General features: G+C 39.3%; 1 protein-coding gene and 1 pseudogene across 1 annotated transcript; both read right to left on the minus strand.

Annotated features, from left to right (window-relative positions):
• Positions 1–11962: 11962 nt before the first annotated feature.
• On the minus strand, positions 11963–12079 carry LOC132634568 (5S ribosomal RNA; annotated as a pseudogene).
• A 7888-nt stretch (positions 12080–19967) lies between these two features.
• On the minus strand, positions 19968–20657 carry LOC132630676 (uncharacterized). Its single transcript, XM_060346234.1, has one exon. It carries the CDS (start codon positions 20655–20657, stop codon positions 19968–19970), a length of 690 nt encoding a protein of 229 aa, XP_060202217.1.
• Positions 20658–21073: the final 416 nt, after the last annotated feature.

The following is a 21073-nucleotide window of genomic DNA, read 5'->3' on the forward strand; positions in this document are numbered from 1 at the left end:
TCGGCTGACAGCTACGACGAATCTGGGTCAAGTTCTCCTCCCTGTCTACCTGTAGGCATAAACACAGCATCCAAAGAAAACGGACGTCAGTACGAACATTGTACTGAGTATGAGAGGCATAAACAATGAAATACGACAATGATACAAAGGAAATATCAATGTGAAACATCTGTATCTGACTGTCAAATATAAAAGAAGTAATGCGTACTGTCTTACTCATACTCATCGTCATATCATAAATGCATAAATGCATAAGCTGCCCGTCCATATCGGATCGGTGTGATAATCATAACATTAGCCTTCGTCCAGGCCTCCCGCGTCCGGGGTATCGTCTCATGCCGCCCGCTAGTGGTGTCTGTCCATGCTGTCTGGCCATGGTGTATAGCTGCCCGCCTTAGCGGTGACTGCCCGGCCATATAGGCGCGGTGTTATATCATCATCATACATGCTCATCATAGTATGCTTATCATAATATACTTATCATAATATGTTTATCATAGTACATGCATAGGGCTCAAGAACAACTACACTTTATTGGGGTGATGTAAGGTCGTGATCCCCCGATTTCATTATGGAGCATTCTTTGGCAGTCTGCCTCACCTTGAAGGAACTAACATATAAGGTGAGTGTGAGAAATAAATAACATCATTATCATTATAGGATTATCATATCATTATAGGGCTCATAACATGTCTCTTATCTTATATAGCTATTCATAAACATAGGCTTTTAGTTTTCTGGAATATAGGAACTCATGAAGAGGAAAGAGAGTCATGCTATAGGATTCATGCCATTATAAGGAAAGGACTAGCCTCACATACCTTTGACGTTTAACCAAGCTATCACTTGCTTGTTCTCCTTCGATATCACGTTTCTACCTTCAAGAGTGAATTTGGGCTAACGTTAGTTAATCATCTATAAGAACGCGCTACCATTCTAGGGAAAAATTGGGCAGCATTTCCTTTGTTTATACTATTTTTCCCATATTCTATATCAACTCTCAAACTTTCATAACAACATTCTCAATATGATAGACAACACTCATCATTCGTTTACAATATCCGTATTTCACAATTTGTCTTCACTTTCTCCATAATCATGGTCATGGTTCATTGTTGCATTTTTCTCACATAGGATACTTACTTCATGTTCTAAATGTCATTCGTAACATTTTTATAATCACAAATTATCAATGATCATGGCTCAATTCAAACCTTTACTCAACATTGTTGCTATTCACACTTTCATGACCCATTTCTTACATCCTTCTATAATCCAAGTGTTTCAACTCTTCCATACCATAAATAACATGTAAATTCCATAAAACTTACCTTAGATGTTGTAGGAACTAGCCTTGAGTGGTATTACTCTTCTTGCACCAAAACCCTAGTTTACTTCTCTAGAAATTTCTTAACTTTGATGAGTTTCATACACTTGATTCACTTGGATTCTTGATATTGATCTTTGATTTCCTTTGTTTTCTTGTAGATGAAGAGCGGAGAGTATTCTTGAGGTTTCTAGAGAGAAGTATCGTGGAAATGAAATGAATTTAATGAGCTTGGGTCTCCTTTTAATGACTTAAAATCTGATTTGGAATGAACAGTAGTTGATGTGCACAGTGGTCGTAAACCCAGTTTACGGTCCGTATTCTAGTTTACGGTCCGTATTCTGTGGACGTATTAAAGCATAACAGAACCAGAAAGTCAGGCTGAGGACATGGTGGTTTACGACTCAATTTACGGGCCGTATTTCGGTTTACGGTCCGTATTTCAAGTCGTTTTTAACCACTCAAGTCTTTGACAGAAAGTAGAAGTTTTGTAAGTTGAAATACGACATGGTAGTTTACGGGCCGTATACCACTTTACGGTCCGTATTCCATTTTACGATCGACTAGGCCAAAGTGCAAATCTGCAACTTTCACGTCTTCAAAACCTATAATTAGTCATTGTGGAGCATAACCTATCTCTTGTTCCCATTGCCTTTGAAATCTTACTTAGGGTCGTCAAACGTCATTCCCTTCTAATTAAAACATCATATACTCGTATTCTTCGTTAGTCTATTCATTGTACGTTCACGGGGAAATTTTCGAGATGTAACATTCTTCCCCCCTTTTGGAACATTCGTCCTCGAATGTTAAGTCATCGGGGATTCTAGAAAAATTCCGCCAGAGTTTCCCCTGTAATATGGCACTACCATCCTGTCACAACAACCCATAATATCATTGCCTCACAGGGCTACATCACAATATCAACATATCTATGGCCACACACGACCAAAAGCATGAAAAGTAAGTGTATATACCTTATATCATTGGCGTTTCATCTTGAATCTCCCCTAGGGGTTGAAATAAATGCGGGTACTTGGACTTCATACTCTCTTCCGCTTCCCAAGTCATTTCTTCTCGGTTATTGTTTCACCACAAGACTTTAACTGAAGCTACCTCTTTATTTTGAAGTCTTCACACTTGCCTATCTAGAATAGCAATAGGCACTTCCTCATAGGTTAGTTTTTCTGTAACTTGCACATCATCTATCGTGACAATCTTTGTGGGATCTCCAACACACTTGCGGAGCATCGAAACTTGGAAGACTGGATGGACTGATTTAAGCTCTGAAGGCAAGTCTAATTCATAAGCGACATGACACACTTTACGGATAATTTTATAGGGTCCAATATATCTAAGACTTAACTTCCCTCTCTTGTCGAATCTCATCACCCCTTTCATTGGCGACACTTTCAAAAATACCCAATCATCCACCTAAAATTCCAAGTCTCGTCGGCGATTGTCCGCATAATACTTTTGGCGACTTAGGGCTGTCAACAATCGATCTTGGATCACTTTGACTTTCTCTACCGCTTGTTGAATCAGTTCAGGGCCTATCAATTGTACCTCTCCTGTTTCAAACCATCCTATTGGAGACCTGCATTTCCTCCCATATAAAGCTTCATACGGAGCCATTTGAATACTGGAATGGTAACTATTGTTGTAAGCAAACTCAATAAGGGATAAGTGATCATCCCCGCTACCACCAAAATCTAATACACATGCCCGTAGCATATCTTCCAAAGTTTGAACAGTACGCTCGGCTTGTCCATCAGTCTGTGGATGAAATGTCGTGCTAAGCTTCACCTGGGTACCTAGACCTTCTTGAAAGGACTTCCAGAATTTAGCTGTGAACTACGTTCCTCTATCTGTGATAATGGATAATGGAATACCATGAAGTCGCACAATTTCTTTGAGATATAACCTCGCATAGTCTTTGCTGAGTACGTGGTTCTAACTGGAAGAAAATGGGCTGCTTTCGTCAATCTATCCACGATCACCCATATAGAATCATACATGCCACGGGAACGAGGTAACCCCACAATAAAATCCATGTTGATTACTGTTACACCTTGGAAAATCCCCCGTACATATACAGTGAATAGGCTAAAAGAGGACATAGCATATGCGATGTTTTGACGAGTAAGAAAGAGTATTAGATGACCCTCAACGAGATTTTAAAGGCATACAATGCAAGGAAAGAAAGTTGCCAAGGAAAGCGAATTATATGTGGTGTAATGGATAAGAATTTCGAGCAACAAGTCTATGATGGCATAATGATGTCTTAGAGAAGAGTAATAATGCCCCTAAGATTGATATTAAGATACCCGAATTGTAGAAAAGCATAGCAAATGGGTCATAAATGAGTAAATAGTGCCATGGGTGAATGGTAGCTGAATTGAATCATGAATGTTAATGAGTTGAGATTACGAATACGTTGTAAATGATGTTTAAACCATGGAATAAGTATTATCTACGCGAAAGAGCGATAATGAGCTATAAGTATAAATATGGAGAAATTGGAGAGAAATGGTGAATTGTGGTTAATGTATATGAATGACGATCATTGATTGCGATATTGTGAATGTTGTTGTGAACGCTTGAGAGTTGATATAGAAGGTGGGAAAAGTAGTATAAACAAAGGAAACGCTGCCCAAATTTCTCTAGAATTAGTAACGCGTTCTTATAGACGATTAACTAACGTTAGTACGAATTCTCTCTTGAAGGTAGAGGCGTGATATCGAAGGAGAGCAAGTGAACGCTAGATTGATTAGACGATAAAGGTATGTAAGGTTTATCTTTTCTTTCAAAAGGCATGAATCCTTCAAGTCTTATATGATCCTTCTCAAAACGAAGCCTACGAGTCCTTCTATATATTGAACTACATATGAATATGATGGTAATGATAATGAGCTAGAGTATAGCGATTCAAGAAGTTGTGGTATGATGTTATCTTTGTTAACACTCGACTTATTCTCTATTTCCTTCAAGACGAGGCACGATACTCATAAACGTTCATAATGTAATTGGGGGTTTATGACCTTACGTCACCCTGATATAGTGTGATTGCCCTTAAAGCCTAACGTATGCTCTTAATGCTAATGTATGATATGTCCATAAGATGATGCTATGTAATGAGATGTGTAAGAGTGATGTGTTATGATTGATTTTGTGATGATGAAATTCCACCGCGCCACGATGGCCGAGCATGTCACCGCTAAGGCGGGCTGCATATGATTCCACCGTGCCTAGATGGCTGGGCATATCACCGCTAAGGCGGGCTGCGATGTTACACCGAGCCTAGAGGGCCAGGCATGATCACCACTAGTGGGCGACATATGATGGTTACCCGGACGCGGGTTAACGACGAGGACTATGATGAGATGATTTAGGTGATGTGAAGACATGTATACTATGATTATGTAAAATGTGATATATGTAAGTAATGTGATTTCCTATGACACTTGTGCAGGTTATATCTTTGTCTCATGACTCATGATCTTCCTATTATGTTTATCTCCTTCTTGCCTTACATACTCAGTACAATGTTCGTACTAACGTCCGTTTTCTTTGGACGCTGTGTTCATTCCCACAGGTAGACAGGGAGGCGAGCTTGAGCCAGACCCGTAGGAGCTGATAGCCAATTGAAAGCCCTCCTTTTTTTCGGAGGTGCTTCATTATTATTTTGTGTATATTTGTATATACTGGGCTTGACGGGGTCCTGTCCCATCCATGTGTGTATACTCCAGTAGAGGCTCGTAGATACTCGATGCGGGTTATATGGTCTCACAAGATTACCATGATGTATCTATATGTAATCATTATTTTGATAGCCTAAAGGCTTAGGCATATAAAGGTATTATGCTTTGACTTGAAAGGTGATTTTCTTGTAACTTGAGGACAAAATTGGTAAAAGAGTATAAAATGACATGATAAGAAATAGAACGAGCAATGCTCGGTGGTTAGCTCCGGGTACCCGCCGCGTCCCTAGTTGGGTCGTGACAATTACTTCCCATTTCCAAGTAGGGATTTCCATTGCTTGCAACAGGCCCCCTGGCTTTTGATGTTCAATCTTTACTTGTTGGAAATTTTGACACTGTGCTACAAATTCCGCTATGTCTCTCTTCATGCCATCCCACCAATATATTTGTTTAAGGTCATGATACATCTTGGTTGCACCTGGGTGAATAGAATACCGAGAACAATGGGCTTCTTCTAGAATTCGTCGGCATAATTCTGCCACACTCGGCACACATAGCCTGCTTCGATATTTAAGAATTCTATCCATAGAAACTTCAAATGGAGACTTCTCTTTCCCATGAGATGTGTCTCTGTAATGACACAATTGAGGATTTTCATATTGTCGTTCTTTCACTTCTATATTCAAGGATGAAATTGCGGGATCATTGATACTAATCCCCACATTACCCGAATCGATTATACGCACTCCAAGATTAGCTAGTTGACGGAGCTCATGAACCACCTCTTTCTTTTCCGGAGGAACTTCACTTAAGCTGCCTATTGACCGGCGGCTAAGCGCATCGGCTACTACATTTGCTTTTCCGGGGTGGTACAAAATATTCACATCATAATCTTTCAACAATTCTAACCACCGCCTCTGCCGCAGGTTCAGCTCCTTCTGCTTGAAAATGTACTGAAGACTTTTGTGATCTGTATAGATATCAACATGCACACCATACAAGTAATGTCTCCACATTTTCAGTGCATGAATAACCGCAGCCAATTCGAGATCATGATTCCTGGAATGAGAGTGAGCTTGCTTCTTCAATGCCGTAGTCTTAGTCTATGAATGCGCTAGTAAACTGTAGCGAAATCACTGGAAATGAGAGAGATGCATGAGTTGGACAGTTCTTTTCATGTTTACGCAATTATCTTGAAGCATACGCAATAACTCTACCGTGTTGCATTAAGACACATCCTAATCCAACACCGGAAGCATCACAATACACAACATAGCCATCTGACCCTTCTGGAAGTGTTAGGACCGGAGCTGAGGTCAATCTGTCTTTCAATTCTTAGAAGCTGTGTTCACAAGCATCGCTCCATTGAAATTTAGCTGACTTCTGGGTTAGCTTTGTCAATGGGGATGAAATAGATGAAAAGCCCTCTACAAATCTTCTATAATAACCCGCCAAACCCATAAAACTACGAACTTCTGTAGGCGTCGTAGGCCTTGGCCAAGTCTTCACGGCTTTAATTTTCTGAGTGTCGACTCGAACCAGAAATGTCACTGAAGTTAGCAAAAACTCGCACTTTGAAAATTTTGCATACAATTATCGGGCTCGAAGAATGCCAAGAACAATTCGCAAATGATCTGCATGTTCTTATTTCGTGCGAGAATACACCAGAATATCATCAGTAAATACTATCACAAATAAGTCCAAGAGAGGCCTAAATACGTTGTTCATCAAGTTCATAAACACGGCCGGAGCATTGGTCAATCCAAATGACATCACTCTGAATTCATAATGGCCATATCTCGTCCTAAAGGTTGTTTTGGGAATATCCGCTTCTCTAACTCTCACTTGATGATAACCTGACCTCAAGTCTATTTTAGAAAACCACTTGGCACCCTGTAGCTGATCAAACAAATCGTCAATCCTTGGAAGAGGATATTTATTCTTTATCGTCACTTTGTTCAATTGTCTATAATCAATACACATTCGTAGAGATCCGTCTTTCTTCCTCACGAATAAGACTGGTGCTCCCACGGGCAATCTCTCATCATGTGCCTAACCTGGCCACAAGTATAACATGCATCCGAACCCTGGCGACACTGTCCAGAATGTAATCTACCACGCTGGCTGTATCGAGGTACTGGGGTCTCCTCTGGCTATAATCTTCCCCGAACTGGGAATCTGAGGCCCTCGAACTCTGGCCCTGTCCTGAACGGAAGGAGCGATCAAATCTCCTACCTGAGAATCGAGGAGGTGCACTAGTCACCGACTGGCCTAAGTGCCTAGAATATGTCTGCCTTGATCCCCCTCTATAATCACTGTCTGCTCCCATAGATCTGGCCCTCTTGCTTTGCCTTCTATCGCTATCGCTATCACTTCTTTGTGGTTGTGCCCCTCTAAATAATGAGCATGAGCCTGTATCCGAGAAATATCCATCCCATCTTGTAGCGAAGCTGTCAAGCAATCTTTGAATAAATGTGACCCTAAGCCGCTCACGAATCTATGTACCCGGTCTCCCATGTCGGCCACCATAGTCGGGGCATACCTAACTAATGAATTAAATTGAAGGCTATATTCCCAGGCACTCATGATTCCTTGCCTCAAATTTAGGAATTTATCCGCTTTAGCTCGGCGGACCTCGGGTGGGAAATAGTGATGAATAAAAGCATCCACGAATTCTTGCCATACAGGTGGAGGCACATTTTCTCCTCTCGATAATATCCAGTTATTATACCATAAGACTGCCACGTCTCGAAGTCTATAAGATGCCAACTCCACGGATTCAGTTTCGGAGGCATGGACAATCTTCAATGTCCTCAACATCTCATCTATGAAACCTTGCGGGTCTTCACCCGGCTTTGACCCGAAAAACTCCGGAGGATTTAGACTCATAAAATCACAGGCTCTGGTACTAGCTGACCGATCACTTGGGCCCGCATTTTGCCCCTGTGCCTGAGCGGCAACCAACTGTGTCAATAAATGTATGGTCTCGGTCATTTGTTGACCCGAAGCAACTGGTGGAGGGATTGGAGCTGGAGCTCCTCCTCGTTCTTCCACATTAGGCGGGGTGGAGGAAGTATTAGATGGGCCTCAGTTTGTTACTCGCCCTCTTCTATATTCATCGGAGGCTCTCTTTCTACCCGCCTCTTTGTCGTAGTCTTGTCCTTCTGGGCGGCTGTAGCTTTTCCCTTTGGCGGCATTTCTGGAATCACAACACACTATTAAGGAAGATAAAATCTTATGCACGGCTCTATCGCACGATCTCATAAGAAGAAAGATGGTCATTTTTCCTAAATGCCCTGTAGCCTCTTGTTATTAGCATGGTGCGCAACACACCATAAACAAGACTCTATTAGACACGGCTCGTAGATACTTCCTAGGACTGAACTGCTCTGTACCACTTTTGTCACGACCCAGCTAGGGGCCGCGACGGGTACCCGGGGCTAGTCACCGAGCACCACTCGTTCTACTACTCATCTTACTCATTTAATGTTTTTTTTTATCAATTTATACTCCAGACATAAGAAAATAATCTTTTCGTTTGAGAACATAAAATACTTTTATATGCATAAGCCTCTCGGCCATCAAAATAATATATATATATATATATATATAGTAACAATCTCATGAGACCATCTAACCCACACTGCATATCTACGAGCCTCTACTGGAATGCTAAACATGAAGATGGGACAAGACCCCATCATGCCCAAAATACATATACATGAATGTACACAAAAGAATAATCAAGCACCTCCGGAACAAAGGAGTGCTTTCAATCGGCTGACAGCTACGACGAATCTGGGTCAAGCTCTCCTCCCTATCTACCTATGGGCATGAACACAGCATCCAAAGAAAACGGACGTCAGTACGAACATTGTACTGAGTATGAGAGGCATAAATAATGAAATACGACAATGATACAAAGGAAATATCAATGTGAAACATTTGTATCTGACTGTCAAATATAAAAGAAGTAATGTGTACTGTCTCACTCATAATCATCGTCATATCATATATGCATAAATGTATAAGCTGCCCGCCCATATAGGTACGGTGTAATAATGTATAAGCTGCCCGTCCATATCGGATCGGTGTGATAATCATAACAATAGCCTGCGTCAAGGCCTCCCGTGTCCGAGGTATCATCTCATGCCGCCCACTAGTGGTGTCTGCCCATGCCGTCTGGCCATGGTGTATAGCTGCCCGCCTTAGCGGTGACTGCCAGGCCATATAGGCGTGGTGTTATATCATCATCATACATGCTCATCATAGTATTCTTATCATAATATACTTATCATAATATGTTTATCATAGTACATGCATAGGGCTCAAGAACAACTACACTTTATCGGGGTGACGTAAGGTCGTGATCCCCCGATTTCATTATGGAGCTTCTTTGACATTCTGCCTCACCTTGAAGGAACTAACATATAAGGTGAGTGTGAGAAATAAATAACATCATTATCATTATAGGATCACCATATCATTATAGGGCTCATAACATGTCTCTTGTCTTATATAGCTATTCATAGACATAGGCTTTTAGTTTTCTGGAATATAGGAACTCATGAAGAGGAAAGAGAGTCATGCTATAGGATTCATGCCATTAGAAGGAAAGGACTAGCCTCACATACCTTTGACGTTTAACCAAGCTATCACTTGCTTGTTCTCCTTCGATATCACGTTTCTACCTTCAAGAGAGAATTCGCGCTAACGTTTGTTAATCGTCTATAAGAACGCGCTACCATTCTAGGGAAAAATTGGGCAGCGTTTACTTTGTTTATACTATTTTTCCCATAATCTATATCAACTCTCAAACGTTCATAACAACATTCTCAATATGATAGACAACACTCATCATTCGTTTACAATATCCGTATTTCACAATTTGTCTTCACTTTCTCCATAATCATGGTTATGGTTCATTGTTGCATTTTTCTCACATAGGATACTTACGTCATGTTCTAAATGTCATTCGTAACATTTTTATAATCACAAATTATCAATGATCATGGCTCATTTCAAACCTTTACTCAACATTTCTTACATCCTCTTATAATCCAAGTGTTTCAACTCTTCCATACTCTAAATAACATGTAAATGCCATAAAACTTACCTTAGATGTTGTAGGAACTAGCCTTGAGTGGTATTAATCTTCTTGCACCAAAACCCTAGTTTATTTCTCTTTATATTTCTTAACTTTGATGAGTTTCATACACTTGATTCACTTGGATTCTTGATATTGATCTTTGATTTCCTTTGCTTTCTTGTAGATGAAGAGTTGAGAGTATTCTAGAGGTTTCTAGAGAGAAGTATCGTGGAAATGAAATGAATTTAATGAGCTTGGGTCTCCTTTTAATGACTTAAAATCTGATTTTGAATGAACAGTAGTTGAAGTGCACAGTGGTCGTAAACCCAGTTTACGGTCCGTATTCCAGTTTACGGTCTGTATTCTGTGGACGTATTAAAGCATAACATAACCAGAAAGTCAGGCTGAGGACGTGGTGGTTTACAACTCAGTTTACGGGCCGTATTTCAGTTTACGATCCGTATTTCAAGTCGTTTTTAACCATTCAAATCTTTGATAGAAAGTTCAAGTTTTGTAAGTTGAAATACGACATGGTAGTTTACGGGCCGTATAGCACTTTACGGTCCGTATTCCATTTTATGATCGACTGGGCCAAAGTGCAAATCTGCAACTTTCACGTCTTCAAAACCTATAATTAGTCATTGTGGAGCATAACCTATCTCTTGTTCCTATTTCCTTTGAAATCTTACTTAGGGTCGTCAAACGTCATTCCCTTCTGATTAAAACATCGTATACTCGTATTCTTCGTTAGTCTATTCATTGTACGTTCACGGGGAAATTTTCGAGGTGTAACATCGACCCATCATCCTCGTTCTTATCTCGATGATTGATCAGTTTCCTACAACCAAATTGTTAAAGTATCCTTCTTACTCCCGTGGTTAAAGATTTCTAGTTACTTTTCTCCTAAATACTTTCCTCCCCTCATCCGGTTATAACATTGACCCTGAAGTTCATAGAATATCCTTTTAGAGTTGCAGATCCGTTTTATTTCCAAATCACCTTTTAGGAGAGCTTTCTTTCTTTCCAAGGTGATTATGTCTGCTTGGTCGTGCCTTTATTTCTTCGATTGCCTCTCAAGAACTGGGAATCCCTTAACATTATTACCGAACCTGCTTATTCTTCCTCACTTCCCCTTCCTATTCGTGGATACTTCCCTTCAGTCCCATTTACCAATATTTGTTTTTCTAATCCTACACGTTCATCTCTTGTCCGTGCTACCTTACCCTATTCCTTTCACATACCTGCTTTCAAATTTTATTCAAATAGTCCCTTGCCCGTCGTCTCTCTTGGAAGCTTCACTCACCCTCGTTCCTTACTTCTCTTTTATTTTTCTTCCTTGTCTCAAGATATTCTAATCTCTTTAATTTCTATATACTCACTTTCTTCCTTTCCCTGATGTTATTGCATTAGGACTTTTTAACTCTAACTTGTAGTGAAAATAACATCAACTTACCTTGTAAGATCTGTACCACTTTTGTCACTTGAACTTCATTACCCTGTTCGATTAATACCTTCAGTATATAGCAACGTCGGTTGTTGGGACACACATATCGGTTGGCGCAGCCACATATGGGATGTCATACACTTACATATATATATATATATATATATATATATATATATATATATATATATATATATATATATTTACTAACGCCTCGCTTACAAAGTATTTCCAAATACTATTCGAACTTATCCCAATTCTAGAGCTGTGATGCGCCTTCTTTCTCCTTGTCTGTCTGGTCCGCCTCATTCGTCGCGACCTTTTAGGGTTTCTAACCACTCCGCGTACTCCAATTTCCCTTAGGTTACTCTAGCTTCTCATCTGTCTCTTATGTCCGCATTTATGGGACTCTTAGTACACTTCCCAGGGGGTCACCCATCCTAATATTACTCTCACCCCAGCACGCTTAACTTCAGAGTTCTGATGGGATCCGGTGCGTTAGTGCTGGTATGATCGCGTCCATCCTACTGCGCGGCCTTTATCGCATGACCTAGAACAAATTGAGGTCCTAATGGATTCCAATAAATTCTCGTAATACGTCTCCCTCCGGATTAAAAGGGATCTCTTACTCTTTCGACTAAGCAAATGCTAATTTGGCCTTTGAAATTCTCAACAATCACCTTCAATCTGCATGTATGACTACTTTTCATCCCAAATTTCAAGATTACCAATGGTGGCGAAAACACCTTGATCGTAGTTACTTAAAAATACTTAAGTTATTGGTCCCCTCTAGAATTTCCGCTCATCACTATTAAGTATTACCGAATTTCCGCTCATCACTATTAAGTATTACCCTGTAGCAATTACATACGCACATAGGACATTTCAATAAAAACTCATATACCTATAATCGACCTATCCTGAGCTTGGTCCGGTGGGCTATAAAGTGAAGTGTCCTCTGCATTATCCTCCCACCACCGGCTAGTCTGTCCATCCTCATCTCTCTCATCTGAATCCGAGGAATACAGATACTCGGGAAACTATTGGTTCACTGACGGACAACATAGAGGGCTGGAATAATCAGTAATACTCTTAGGCGTAGCTGGCCTGACATAGTGCTCTGCCATAGGAGCAGCTGGGGGAGTCATCTCTGGTACTGGTACAGCCTCGGGAATCTCCTCCTCTGGCGTCCCTGTCTCATACGAACCTTCGACGGGTCCGTGTCATAACTACCCTCCGGTGGATCCTCCTCTCTAGAAGTCAGAAATTCCTGCGGAATCATCGTGGGGTCCTTAGAGGGATCGATCGCGATGCAATAGCTAAGACTCTTCCTGCTCGGTCCTGGAGCCTGTGGTCCTGAATCTACTCTAGGGGTCTTCTTAGCACCCCCACTATCTAAGGCTGATATCTTCATCTTTATCAATCTGTGCTTACTTACAGGAAAAGGGTGTCAGAAATAATCTTTCCCAGACTCAGGCTCTATCGTACGATCTAAGACAGAAGGAAAGGTCAGTGACTCCTAAATGGCCCGCAGCCTCCTGTTTATAAGTGTGGCCGGCTTCACACCCATAAACAGGACTATACCGGACAGGGTCAGTAGACAATCCCTAGGATGAACTGCTCTGATACCACTTTTGTCACGACCCAAACTGATGAGCCGTGACAAGTGCCCGACCACTACTGGCCAAGCATTTCTATGCTTGCTTTTACTTCTCACTGATTAATCTGGGCCCATACACAATCTATAACTGAGCAATACTTTCTCCTGAACAATCAACACAAGAGACATCGTCTCGAGAACACGCGAAAAATCAAGAGAAAACATAATACAATCAGAGGTTACCGACAGTCAAGGGAAAACCTCTGATTGTATTGTGGAATAATACAAGGGAATAGCATTATGAGGTGAGACTGTCAATGAAGAATAACATCAAGGGAAAACATAACATAAAATCATAATTCTCACAAAGCGTCAACTTATACACTTTGGGACCTTTGGAAATAGAGTCATCATCAATGAATAAAATTGAAAATCAAGGAATAGCTCAACATTCTCATATTCATATTCACATTGAAACCATAAGCTTGAAACCTTTAAACATGTGATCATCATCGCCATCATAATCATCATAGAAAACATCTCTTCTTTGGCATCATAAGAAACTTATTAAGAATCATGAACGTCTAACTTTTGGAGGTAAGAAGAGGATGAAAACATATATGGAATCATAACATAGGAATCATGCCTCTGAAAGAAAAGGACGAGCCTTAACATAACTGTTCGACCGCTTATTAGTTATGCTTATCCATCTGAGCTCGTAAATCTACATTCAAGAGGATTTACACTAACGTTAGACTCATTATCGCACACTTGTTCAAAGTTTTCAAGTCATACTATTTTATATTCTGCCAAAAATAGGGCAGCATCTCCCCTGTTTATATGCCTAGCCCGAAATTTCAATTCCGCAACCAACAACAACAACAACAATACCAACACCAACCATAGTATTCTCAATACCAAGATTTTTCATAAACATCCCATATGGTGTTTATCCCATATTTCCACCAACAAAATCATTTTATAATTATTTAACAGCTACATCTCCGTAAATAAACCAAGATTAACATTAATAACAAGAGACGCATTCCTTTCCCTCGATAATATTACTATATCTTCACTTCTCCACCATGAGCTTAAGCCACAACGTGCTGCTATACGATTTTTTAGTTGCAACTATACGCTATCCGAACCGGAATTCGGGAATTATACCTGGTTTTGGCTTAAAAGTTGGTGTGGGGAGCTTAGGGGAAATTTCCAAAAGATTAGAGGGAGTTTTGGGTGTGTTGGCTGAAGAAATAAGGGGGGTAACCCCTTTATATAACGGTCCAGGTTCTGCCTGGACTAACTTAAAATTTGCTCATCACGATCGCGCTACCACGTGGCGCGTTCGCACAGGGTTAATTTCCTGCCTTGACAGTCAATCTTAAAATGCCCGTAACGTTTGATTCCAATATTGTATGAGAGCCCACGACCTATGGTTGGAAAGTTATTTCAAGTATCTACAACTTTCATTTTTGGTGATTTTCCGAATTCCAAACTTATAATAGCGCTTTGGCCTCTCCAAGTCAGATCGTCGGAAAAACATCTCCTTAAATCATCCTTTTGGAGCGCTTATGCTCATATTTGTCTTAAGGGTCCTTCTTAGGACTTGCTCAGCTTCCCATGTACTACTCATATAATATAATCTTCACCCTTAATACTTGTATGACTTTATTCTTCTTTGAGCTCATACTAAGCTGTCTACAATCTTGGTAACGTGAAATTTTCCGGGGTTTAACAGATACTTGTCGATGTACATGAAAAGCTCACTAATATTTGTCAAAAGCAATCAATGATCATGATTATATTTACGGAAAAGGGTCAAAAATACCTTTAAACTATGCGAATTGAAAAAAAAATGCCCTCCTTTCATAATTTAGTCAAAAATGCCCTTAAACTATACGAAATTGGACAAAAATGCCCCTATTGTTACTTAATTGGGTCAAAAATGCCCTTTTCCTAATAAACATATTGTTTCTTTTCTTTTTAAACACATTATTTTTATGAAAATATTATTTTTAAGGTTTCTTTTCTTTTAAAATCCTTTTACCTAATAAAAAAGTGAGAGGTAATTTTTTTCTTCTTAATCTCATTTTATCAATTAAAATAAAATTACTCCACGTAATATTTTTATAATAATATATATCATATATAAGATCATAGTAATCCCATCATTAATTTTCATTTAGATAACGATAAAAGTCTTTTTCCTAATAAAATAAACTTCTTCTTTTTTTCAATAAAGTCCACTATGCTTTTGGCCTAGGGCTGATTTTATATATTTTCTCAAAACAAAATCCTTAGTCTTTACAAATGTAGCCTAAGGTTAATAAGTAATGCAAAATTAAACTAAAGATCAATTTAAGACTTGTGATGTGTCTTAAATTGATTCTACAAATTGCTAATAGATGAACTAGGGTTGTTTAAAACTGTTTCCCTGACTATTGTGTTGCATGCATGGCCTACTTGTATTTTTCCATGATGATTTCAAGCACCAATGAACCAAACCAAGCCTCAGAACCATGCATAACAAATTTTGTTGTCTCCTTATGCTGCTATCTACCACAATCTCAATGTATTTGAGTGCCGCAGTCCATGTCTCCAAATTACAGAATCTTCCTCTTGTTGGATCCTCAATGTTGTAGCTTGTTAGCCATCTTCCTTTACAAAGGTTGAAACATTCTCCACATATTGACATATTTCCCTCAGAATGAGCATAAAATGCTAATACCACTGAGTGAAAATATGTCCCTACATGGATCATATTTGCCTTTGCATCAGTTATGTGCCAACTCCATGCTGCATCCAATGACCTGCATCTTCCAGCATCTGCATATTCCCTTGTAAAAGCTGTAATCTGCCTCCTGCTTCTTGCCAAATCCATATCCTGTCTAAATGCAGTAAGATCAATGGATGAATACCATATCCAAAAAAGAACCAAATTATGTCCTCTATGAGAAAGATCATTAATACAAATTATGGACAGGTCTGCAAATGTTATGTGAACCCTGTAATGCACTTTTTTGGCTGCTTTCATATCATCTCCTATGCATGTAAGATCAATGAAATAGTAGGGAAAATATAAAGTGAACCATGTATACATCAAATCATATCCAACAGGATCAATGACATATACAAAAGTATTTAAGCTTGCAGTCCAGTTGGTTTTATTCCTCCATCTTGTATGAATTTCATTAATCACCAAAGTGACAATGTTACCTGCAAAACAGAAAAATAAGTTAGTAGAAAACAGTATCACTATACTCTCCTCCCTAAGGACTTGAGTATAATGATAAAGGCCTCTCCCCTTCACACCACCAGATCTCTCCTTTAGTATCTCCTCTGAGTCTTGATTCTCAAATAGGGACATCGTAGCTTGTCACTATTGAGAATCCTCTTCCCTTTTGAATCCAGTTCTGCAAAGGAGTTGGCTATCACTTCTCCGTTATCAAGAGCATAATTTTCCAAGTTATCAGCCAGTTGATTGCCCTCTCTCAATATGTGCAGTACTTGTACATCAGCATTGTCAATTATGTCAAATGCTTCCTCTACCACAAAAGCAATATTCCAAGGAGGCTTCCACTGTCTATCCAAGATATTCTTTATTAACAAAGAATCAGTTTCAAGTATGAAAGAATAAACATGCTGAGAAAGGCTGTATCTAGCAGCTTAAAGTAATGCTAGTGCCTCTGAATCAGTATTGGTACTAGTCTCATCCCCCATCTCCTTTGCATGAGCATGAATCAGATCTCCATTGCTATTTCTCACACAAAAAGCAAATGAGCTTCTACCAGGATTGCCCCTAGTAGCGCCATCTGTGTTACACTTCCAAGTTCTATCATTTGGCAAATTCCACATAACTTGAGTAACTTATAATTTAGGTACAAATTGCTCAAGTATTCTGAGAATATCATGCCACCTATGTGGGACTGTTTTGATTCCCGGTTTTCTCAATTTAACAAGTTGCTGAATAGTACTTGAAACTTGATAAATGATTCTGCTAATGGTAACTCTATCCCTATGCTTATCTCCATTTCTTTTCTTCCAAATCTCCCACACTATGATAGAAGGCAAAGCATAGAAAATAGATTTCAATCTAGGCATGACATTAGCAGTCCACCATTTCAAGATTACCTGCTGCAAATGCATTCCTGCAATGTTAAAGCCAACAGATGAACAGAAATAGGAACGTATCCTTTGTGCAGCTTCACACCTCAAAAAGATATAAGGTACTGATTCCTGCTTTTGGTTCAACAGAACAACAACACTTAGAAGGCATATTGTACCCCCAACTTCTAACCACATCATCTAAGGGTACTTTGAAGTGCCAAACTCTCCACATCAGTAGTGAAATTTTGAATGGTAATACTTTCACCCATATCTTCTTGTACACCTCTCTTTTTTCACCCTTGCTCCTTCTGTATTCCCAAGCAGACTTAATAGAAAATTCCCCTCTAGTTTCAAGCATCCACCAAGGTTTGTCAAGTTCATCAGGCTTAGCAGGAGGTTGTACTTCATTGAGAATGTACTCAGCTAGTTCCTCAGGAAGATTGTTCCTAATGGCTGGAACATTCCATCTTCTTTGAGTCACTACATCAGATACATTATTAATCTCCTCATTACAATAAAAATTTGATGAAGTTTAAAAGTATAAAGGGCCTAAACCTGACCAGTTATCAAACCAAAACAGTGCTGAACCCATTCTAGGCTGCCACCAGATTTGATGATCAATCAAGTCCCTTGCTTGAAGCAGTTTCCTCAAGATGTGAGATCCTCTCTTCCAAGGCACTAGGATAGGATTATTTTTCTTCAACTATTTGTTTCTCATGAATGCACTCCACAAAGAAGGTTTAGTTCTGAAGTTCCACCACAACTTAGCACACAATGCCATTGACATGTCACTAAGGGATCTGAATCCTAGTCCACCTTCATCTTGAGGCAAGCATACTATATACCACTTTGTCCAATGTGTACCCCTCTCACCAATGGTATTGCTCCAAAAGAATTGGGCAAATATCTTGTCAAGCTTTTCAATAACAAAATGAGGTGGATCAATTGCTGAAAGCAAGTGCATTGGCATTGCTTGTAAAACATGTTTCAGTAAAATGGCTCTTCCACTAAATGATAATAATTTTCCTTTCCATCCTTGAAGACTGTTTCTAACCATGGAAATCAACTCTAAGTAAAATGACATTTGTGGTCTGGCATAAAAAATCAGACAGCCTAAGTACATTAAAGGAAAGTTCTTCCTTGCAATACCAGTGATCCTCTCCACCTTTTGGAATACTTCATTATCCACCTTGTCATGCAAGTATATAGAGCTTTTGGACTTGTTAATCAACTGGCCAGAAGCTTGTTCATAATCCTTCAAAACATTCATAATCAGTCCCAATGATATCTCACAAGAGGAAGAGAAGATTATGGTGTCATCTGCATATGATAAGTGGTTGATTTTTGGACTCCATTTGGGCAAGCCAAAGATAATAAACCATAGGTTTTCATGTAGTGTATTCAATCCACTTGATAACACCTCAGCAGCCAATATGAACAAAGTAGGTGACAAAGGATCACCTTGTTTGACACCCCTAATAGAATGGAAAAAACCATGAGGTTGTCCATTCACTAACACTGAGTACCAGTTATGTCCAATAATCTCATAAATCAGACTAATGAATTGTTTCCCAAATCCCATTTTTCTCAGCACATTTGTAAGAAAAATCCATGACAATCTATCATATGCCTTTGTCATGTCCAACTTCATGACTACATTAGGAACAAATTGATGATTTCCCCTTTTAGTTCTGAGTCTGATATCAGTGATTATCTCTTGTGTTAATAAGATGTTCTCTACAATGCTCCTTCCTCTCACAAATCCTGCTTGATTTTGAGATATCAAATTTGGAAGCAACTGAACTAATCTTTCATGCACAACTCTAGAAAATACCTTGTTTATAAAATTGCTCAAACTTATAGGCCTCATGTCACTAAAAGTTTATACCTCTTGCTTTTTTGGCAATAAAACAAGGTTAGTGTGAGTTATATACCTTGGCAATTCAAATCCCCTGAATAAATCCCAGACCATGTGAAATATGTCATCACCAACTATGTCCGAACATTTTTGAAAAAACAGGCCAGTGAAGCCATCAGGTCCACCTGCACTTTCACTATTTAAACCAAAAACTGCCTGCTTCACTTCATCTTTTGTAGGATTTGCAATCAATTCTTCATTTTGTTCTTTTGAAATCATGAATAGAAGTTGTTTTAGGATATCAAACTGTGTAGGGACAACAGTTCCATGGAATTGTGCCTGATAAAATCTGATTGCTTCTTCTGCAATTTCATTCTCCTCATCAAGCCAAATTCCTGCACTATTTTGAATTCTGCTCAGCTGCAACCTCTTGTTTCTTCCCTTCACATGAGCATGGAAAAATTTGGAATTTTTATCACCATCTTGGAACCAGGACATGCCTGCCTTTTGTTTCCAACATTGCTCCTCTAAATGCAGTACTTTTGTCAATTCTGCCAGGACTTTCATGAGCTTTTCTCTATTGGCATATGATGGATTGGCTTCAAAAAAATCTTCATGAGCTTTAATGACCTTCTCCAAATTAGTAATCTTCTGAAAAATGTCACCATAAGTACTTTTACTCCAAGTTGATAACACTTTCTTCAACTTCAATAGTTTGACATTGAAAGTCATGAAAGAATTGGCCACTACATCAGTCTCCATCTTTCACCACATCAAAGAAAGTATCATGTTTAGTCCAGAAATTCAAGAATTTGAAAGACTTCTTAAACTACTAAACTTGTTATTTGCATTCAAGTAGTAGTGGTGAATGATCTGAACCACACTTGATAAAATGTGTGATCTCTAATCCTGGAAACAGCTGCTGAAGTTCAAAGCTGCCCAAACACTTATCTAGTCTCTTGAATACACAATCATCTTCACCTCTCCCATTCCACCAAGTGAAAATATTACCTTTGTAGCCCAGGTCTGAGAGATTGCATGATTGAATGCAATGCCTAAAAGCTTCTACTTCATTCAGTGTAACAGGCAGACCCCCATATTTCTCTTCTTCATGAACAATGACATTAAAATCTCCTCCCACAAGCCAAGGTAGTGTCATGTCTGATGCTAAGTGATACAAGGATTCCCACAATTCTATTCTTTCAGTCCTGTCACATTTGGCATACACCAATGTACCAATCATCACTGTGTTATTGTTGGAGTTTGACAACTTCAAAGTGATTTGCTGGACACTATCTACAAGCACATTTACTTCATATTCAGCATCCACAAAGGCCCATATTTTGCCTAAAACATTGCATAATGCAGTTTCCAGGCCTAACCTTCTCCTATAACTATCCAATTTATAAGGTTGTTGAAAAGGCTCCATCAAACCTATAAGGAAGAATCTGTGTTTTCTATGCATTGACAAAAGCCTTTTGAAAGCTTTTTTGGTGTTCACTGATCTAATATTCCATATTAATGCATTCATCACTAATTATGGGATTCAGAATTAGTCCTCCTTGTTGTCACCCCTAAAAATTGAGGTTTATCTTTTGTTGCCTTTTTCCTTGTTTTTCCTGCTCCTTTTGCCACCTGCCTAGGAGATATAGCACCCTCATTTGCAGCGTTCAAGAAATTATGTGCAGTGGACTCCTCATCCATGTCTATTCTAGCCTCATCCCCAATAGGAATTGCAACTTGCTTGTGCCCAGTTGCATGAATATTAGTAACTTGATTCTGATTTTTACCAGAAACATATTGCACCAGTTGATTAGTTTACCCACATGATCTTCCTTGGTTAGGACTTGCTGTTTTTCTTGAATTACTACTATTGTTCTAATTTGGCACACCTACTGCTGCATTGTTCTGCTGGTGGTTTTGATGTGCACTATTATTCTCATGTAC

This window comes from Lycium barbarum, chromosome 3, assembly GCF_019175385.1.
Source record: "Lycium barbarum isolate Lr01 chromosome 3, ASM1917538v2, whole genome shotgun sequence".
NCBI lineage: Eukaryota > Viridiplantae > Streptophyta > Magnoliopsida > Solanales > Solanaceae > Lycium > Lycium barbarum.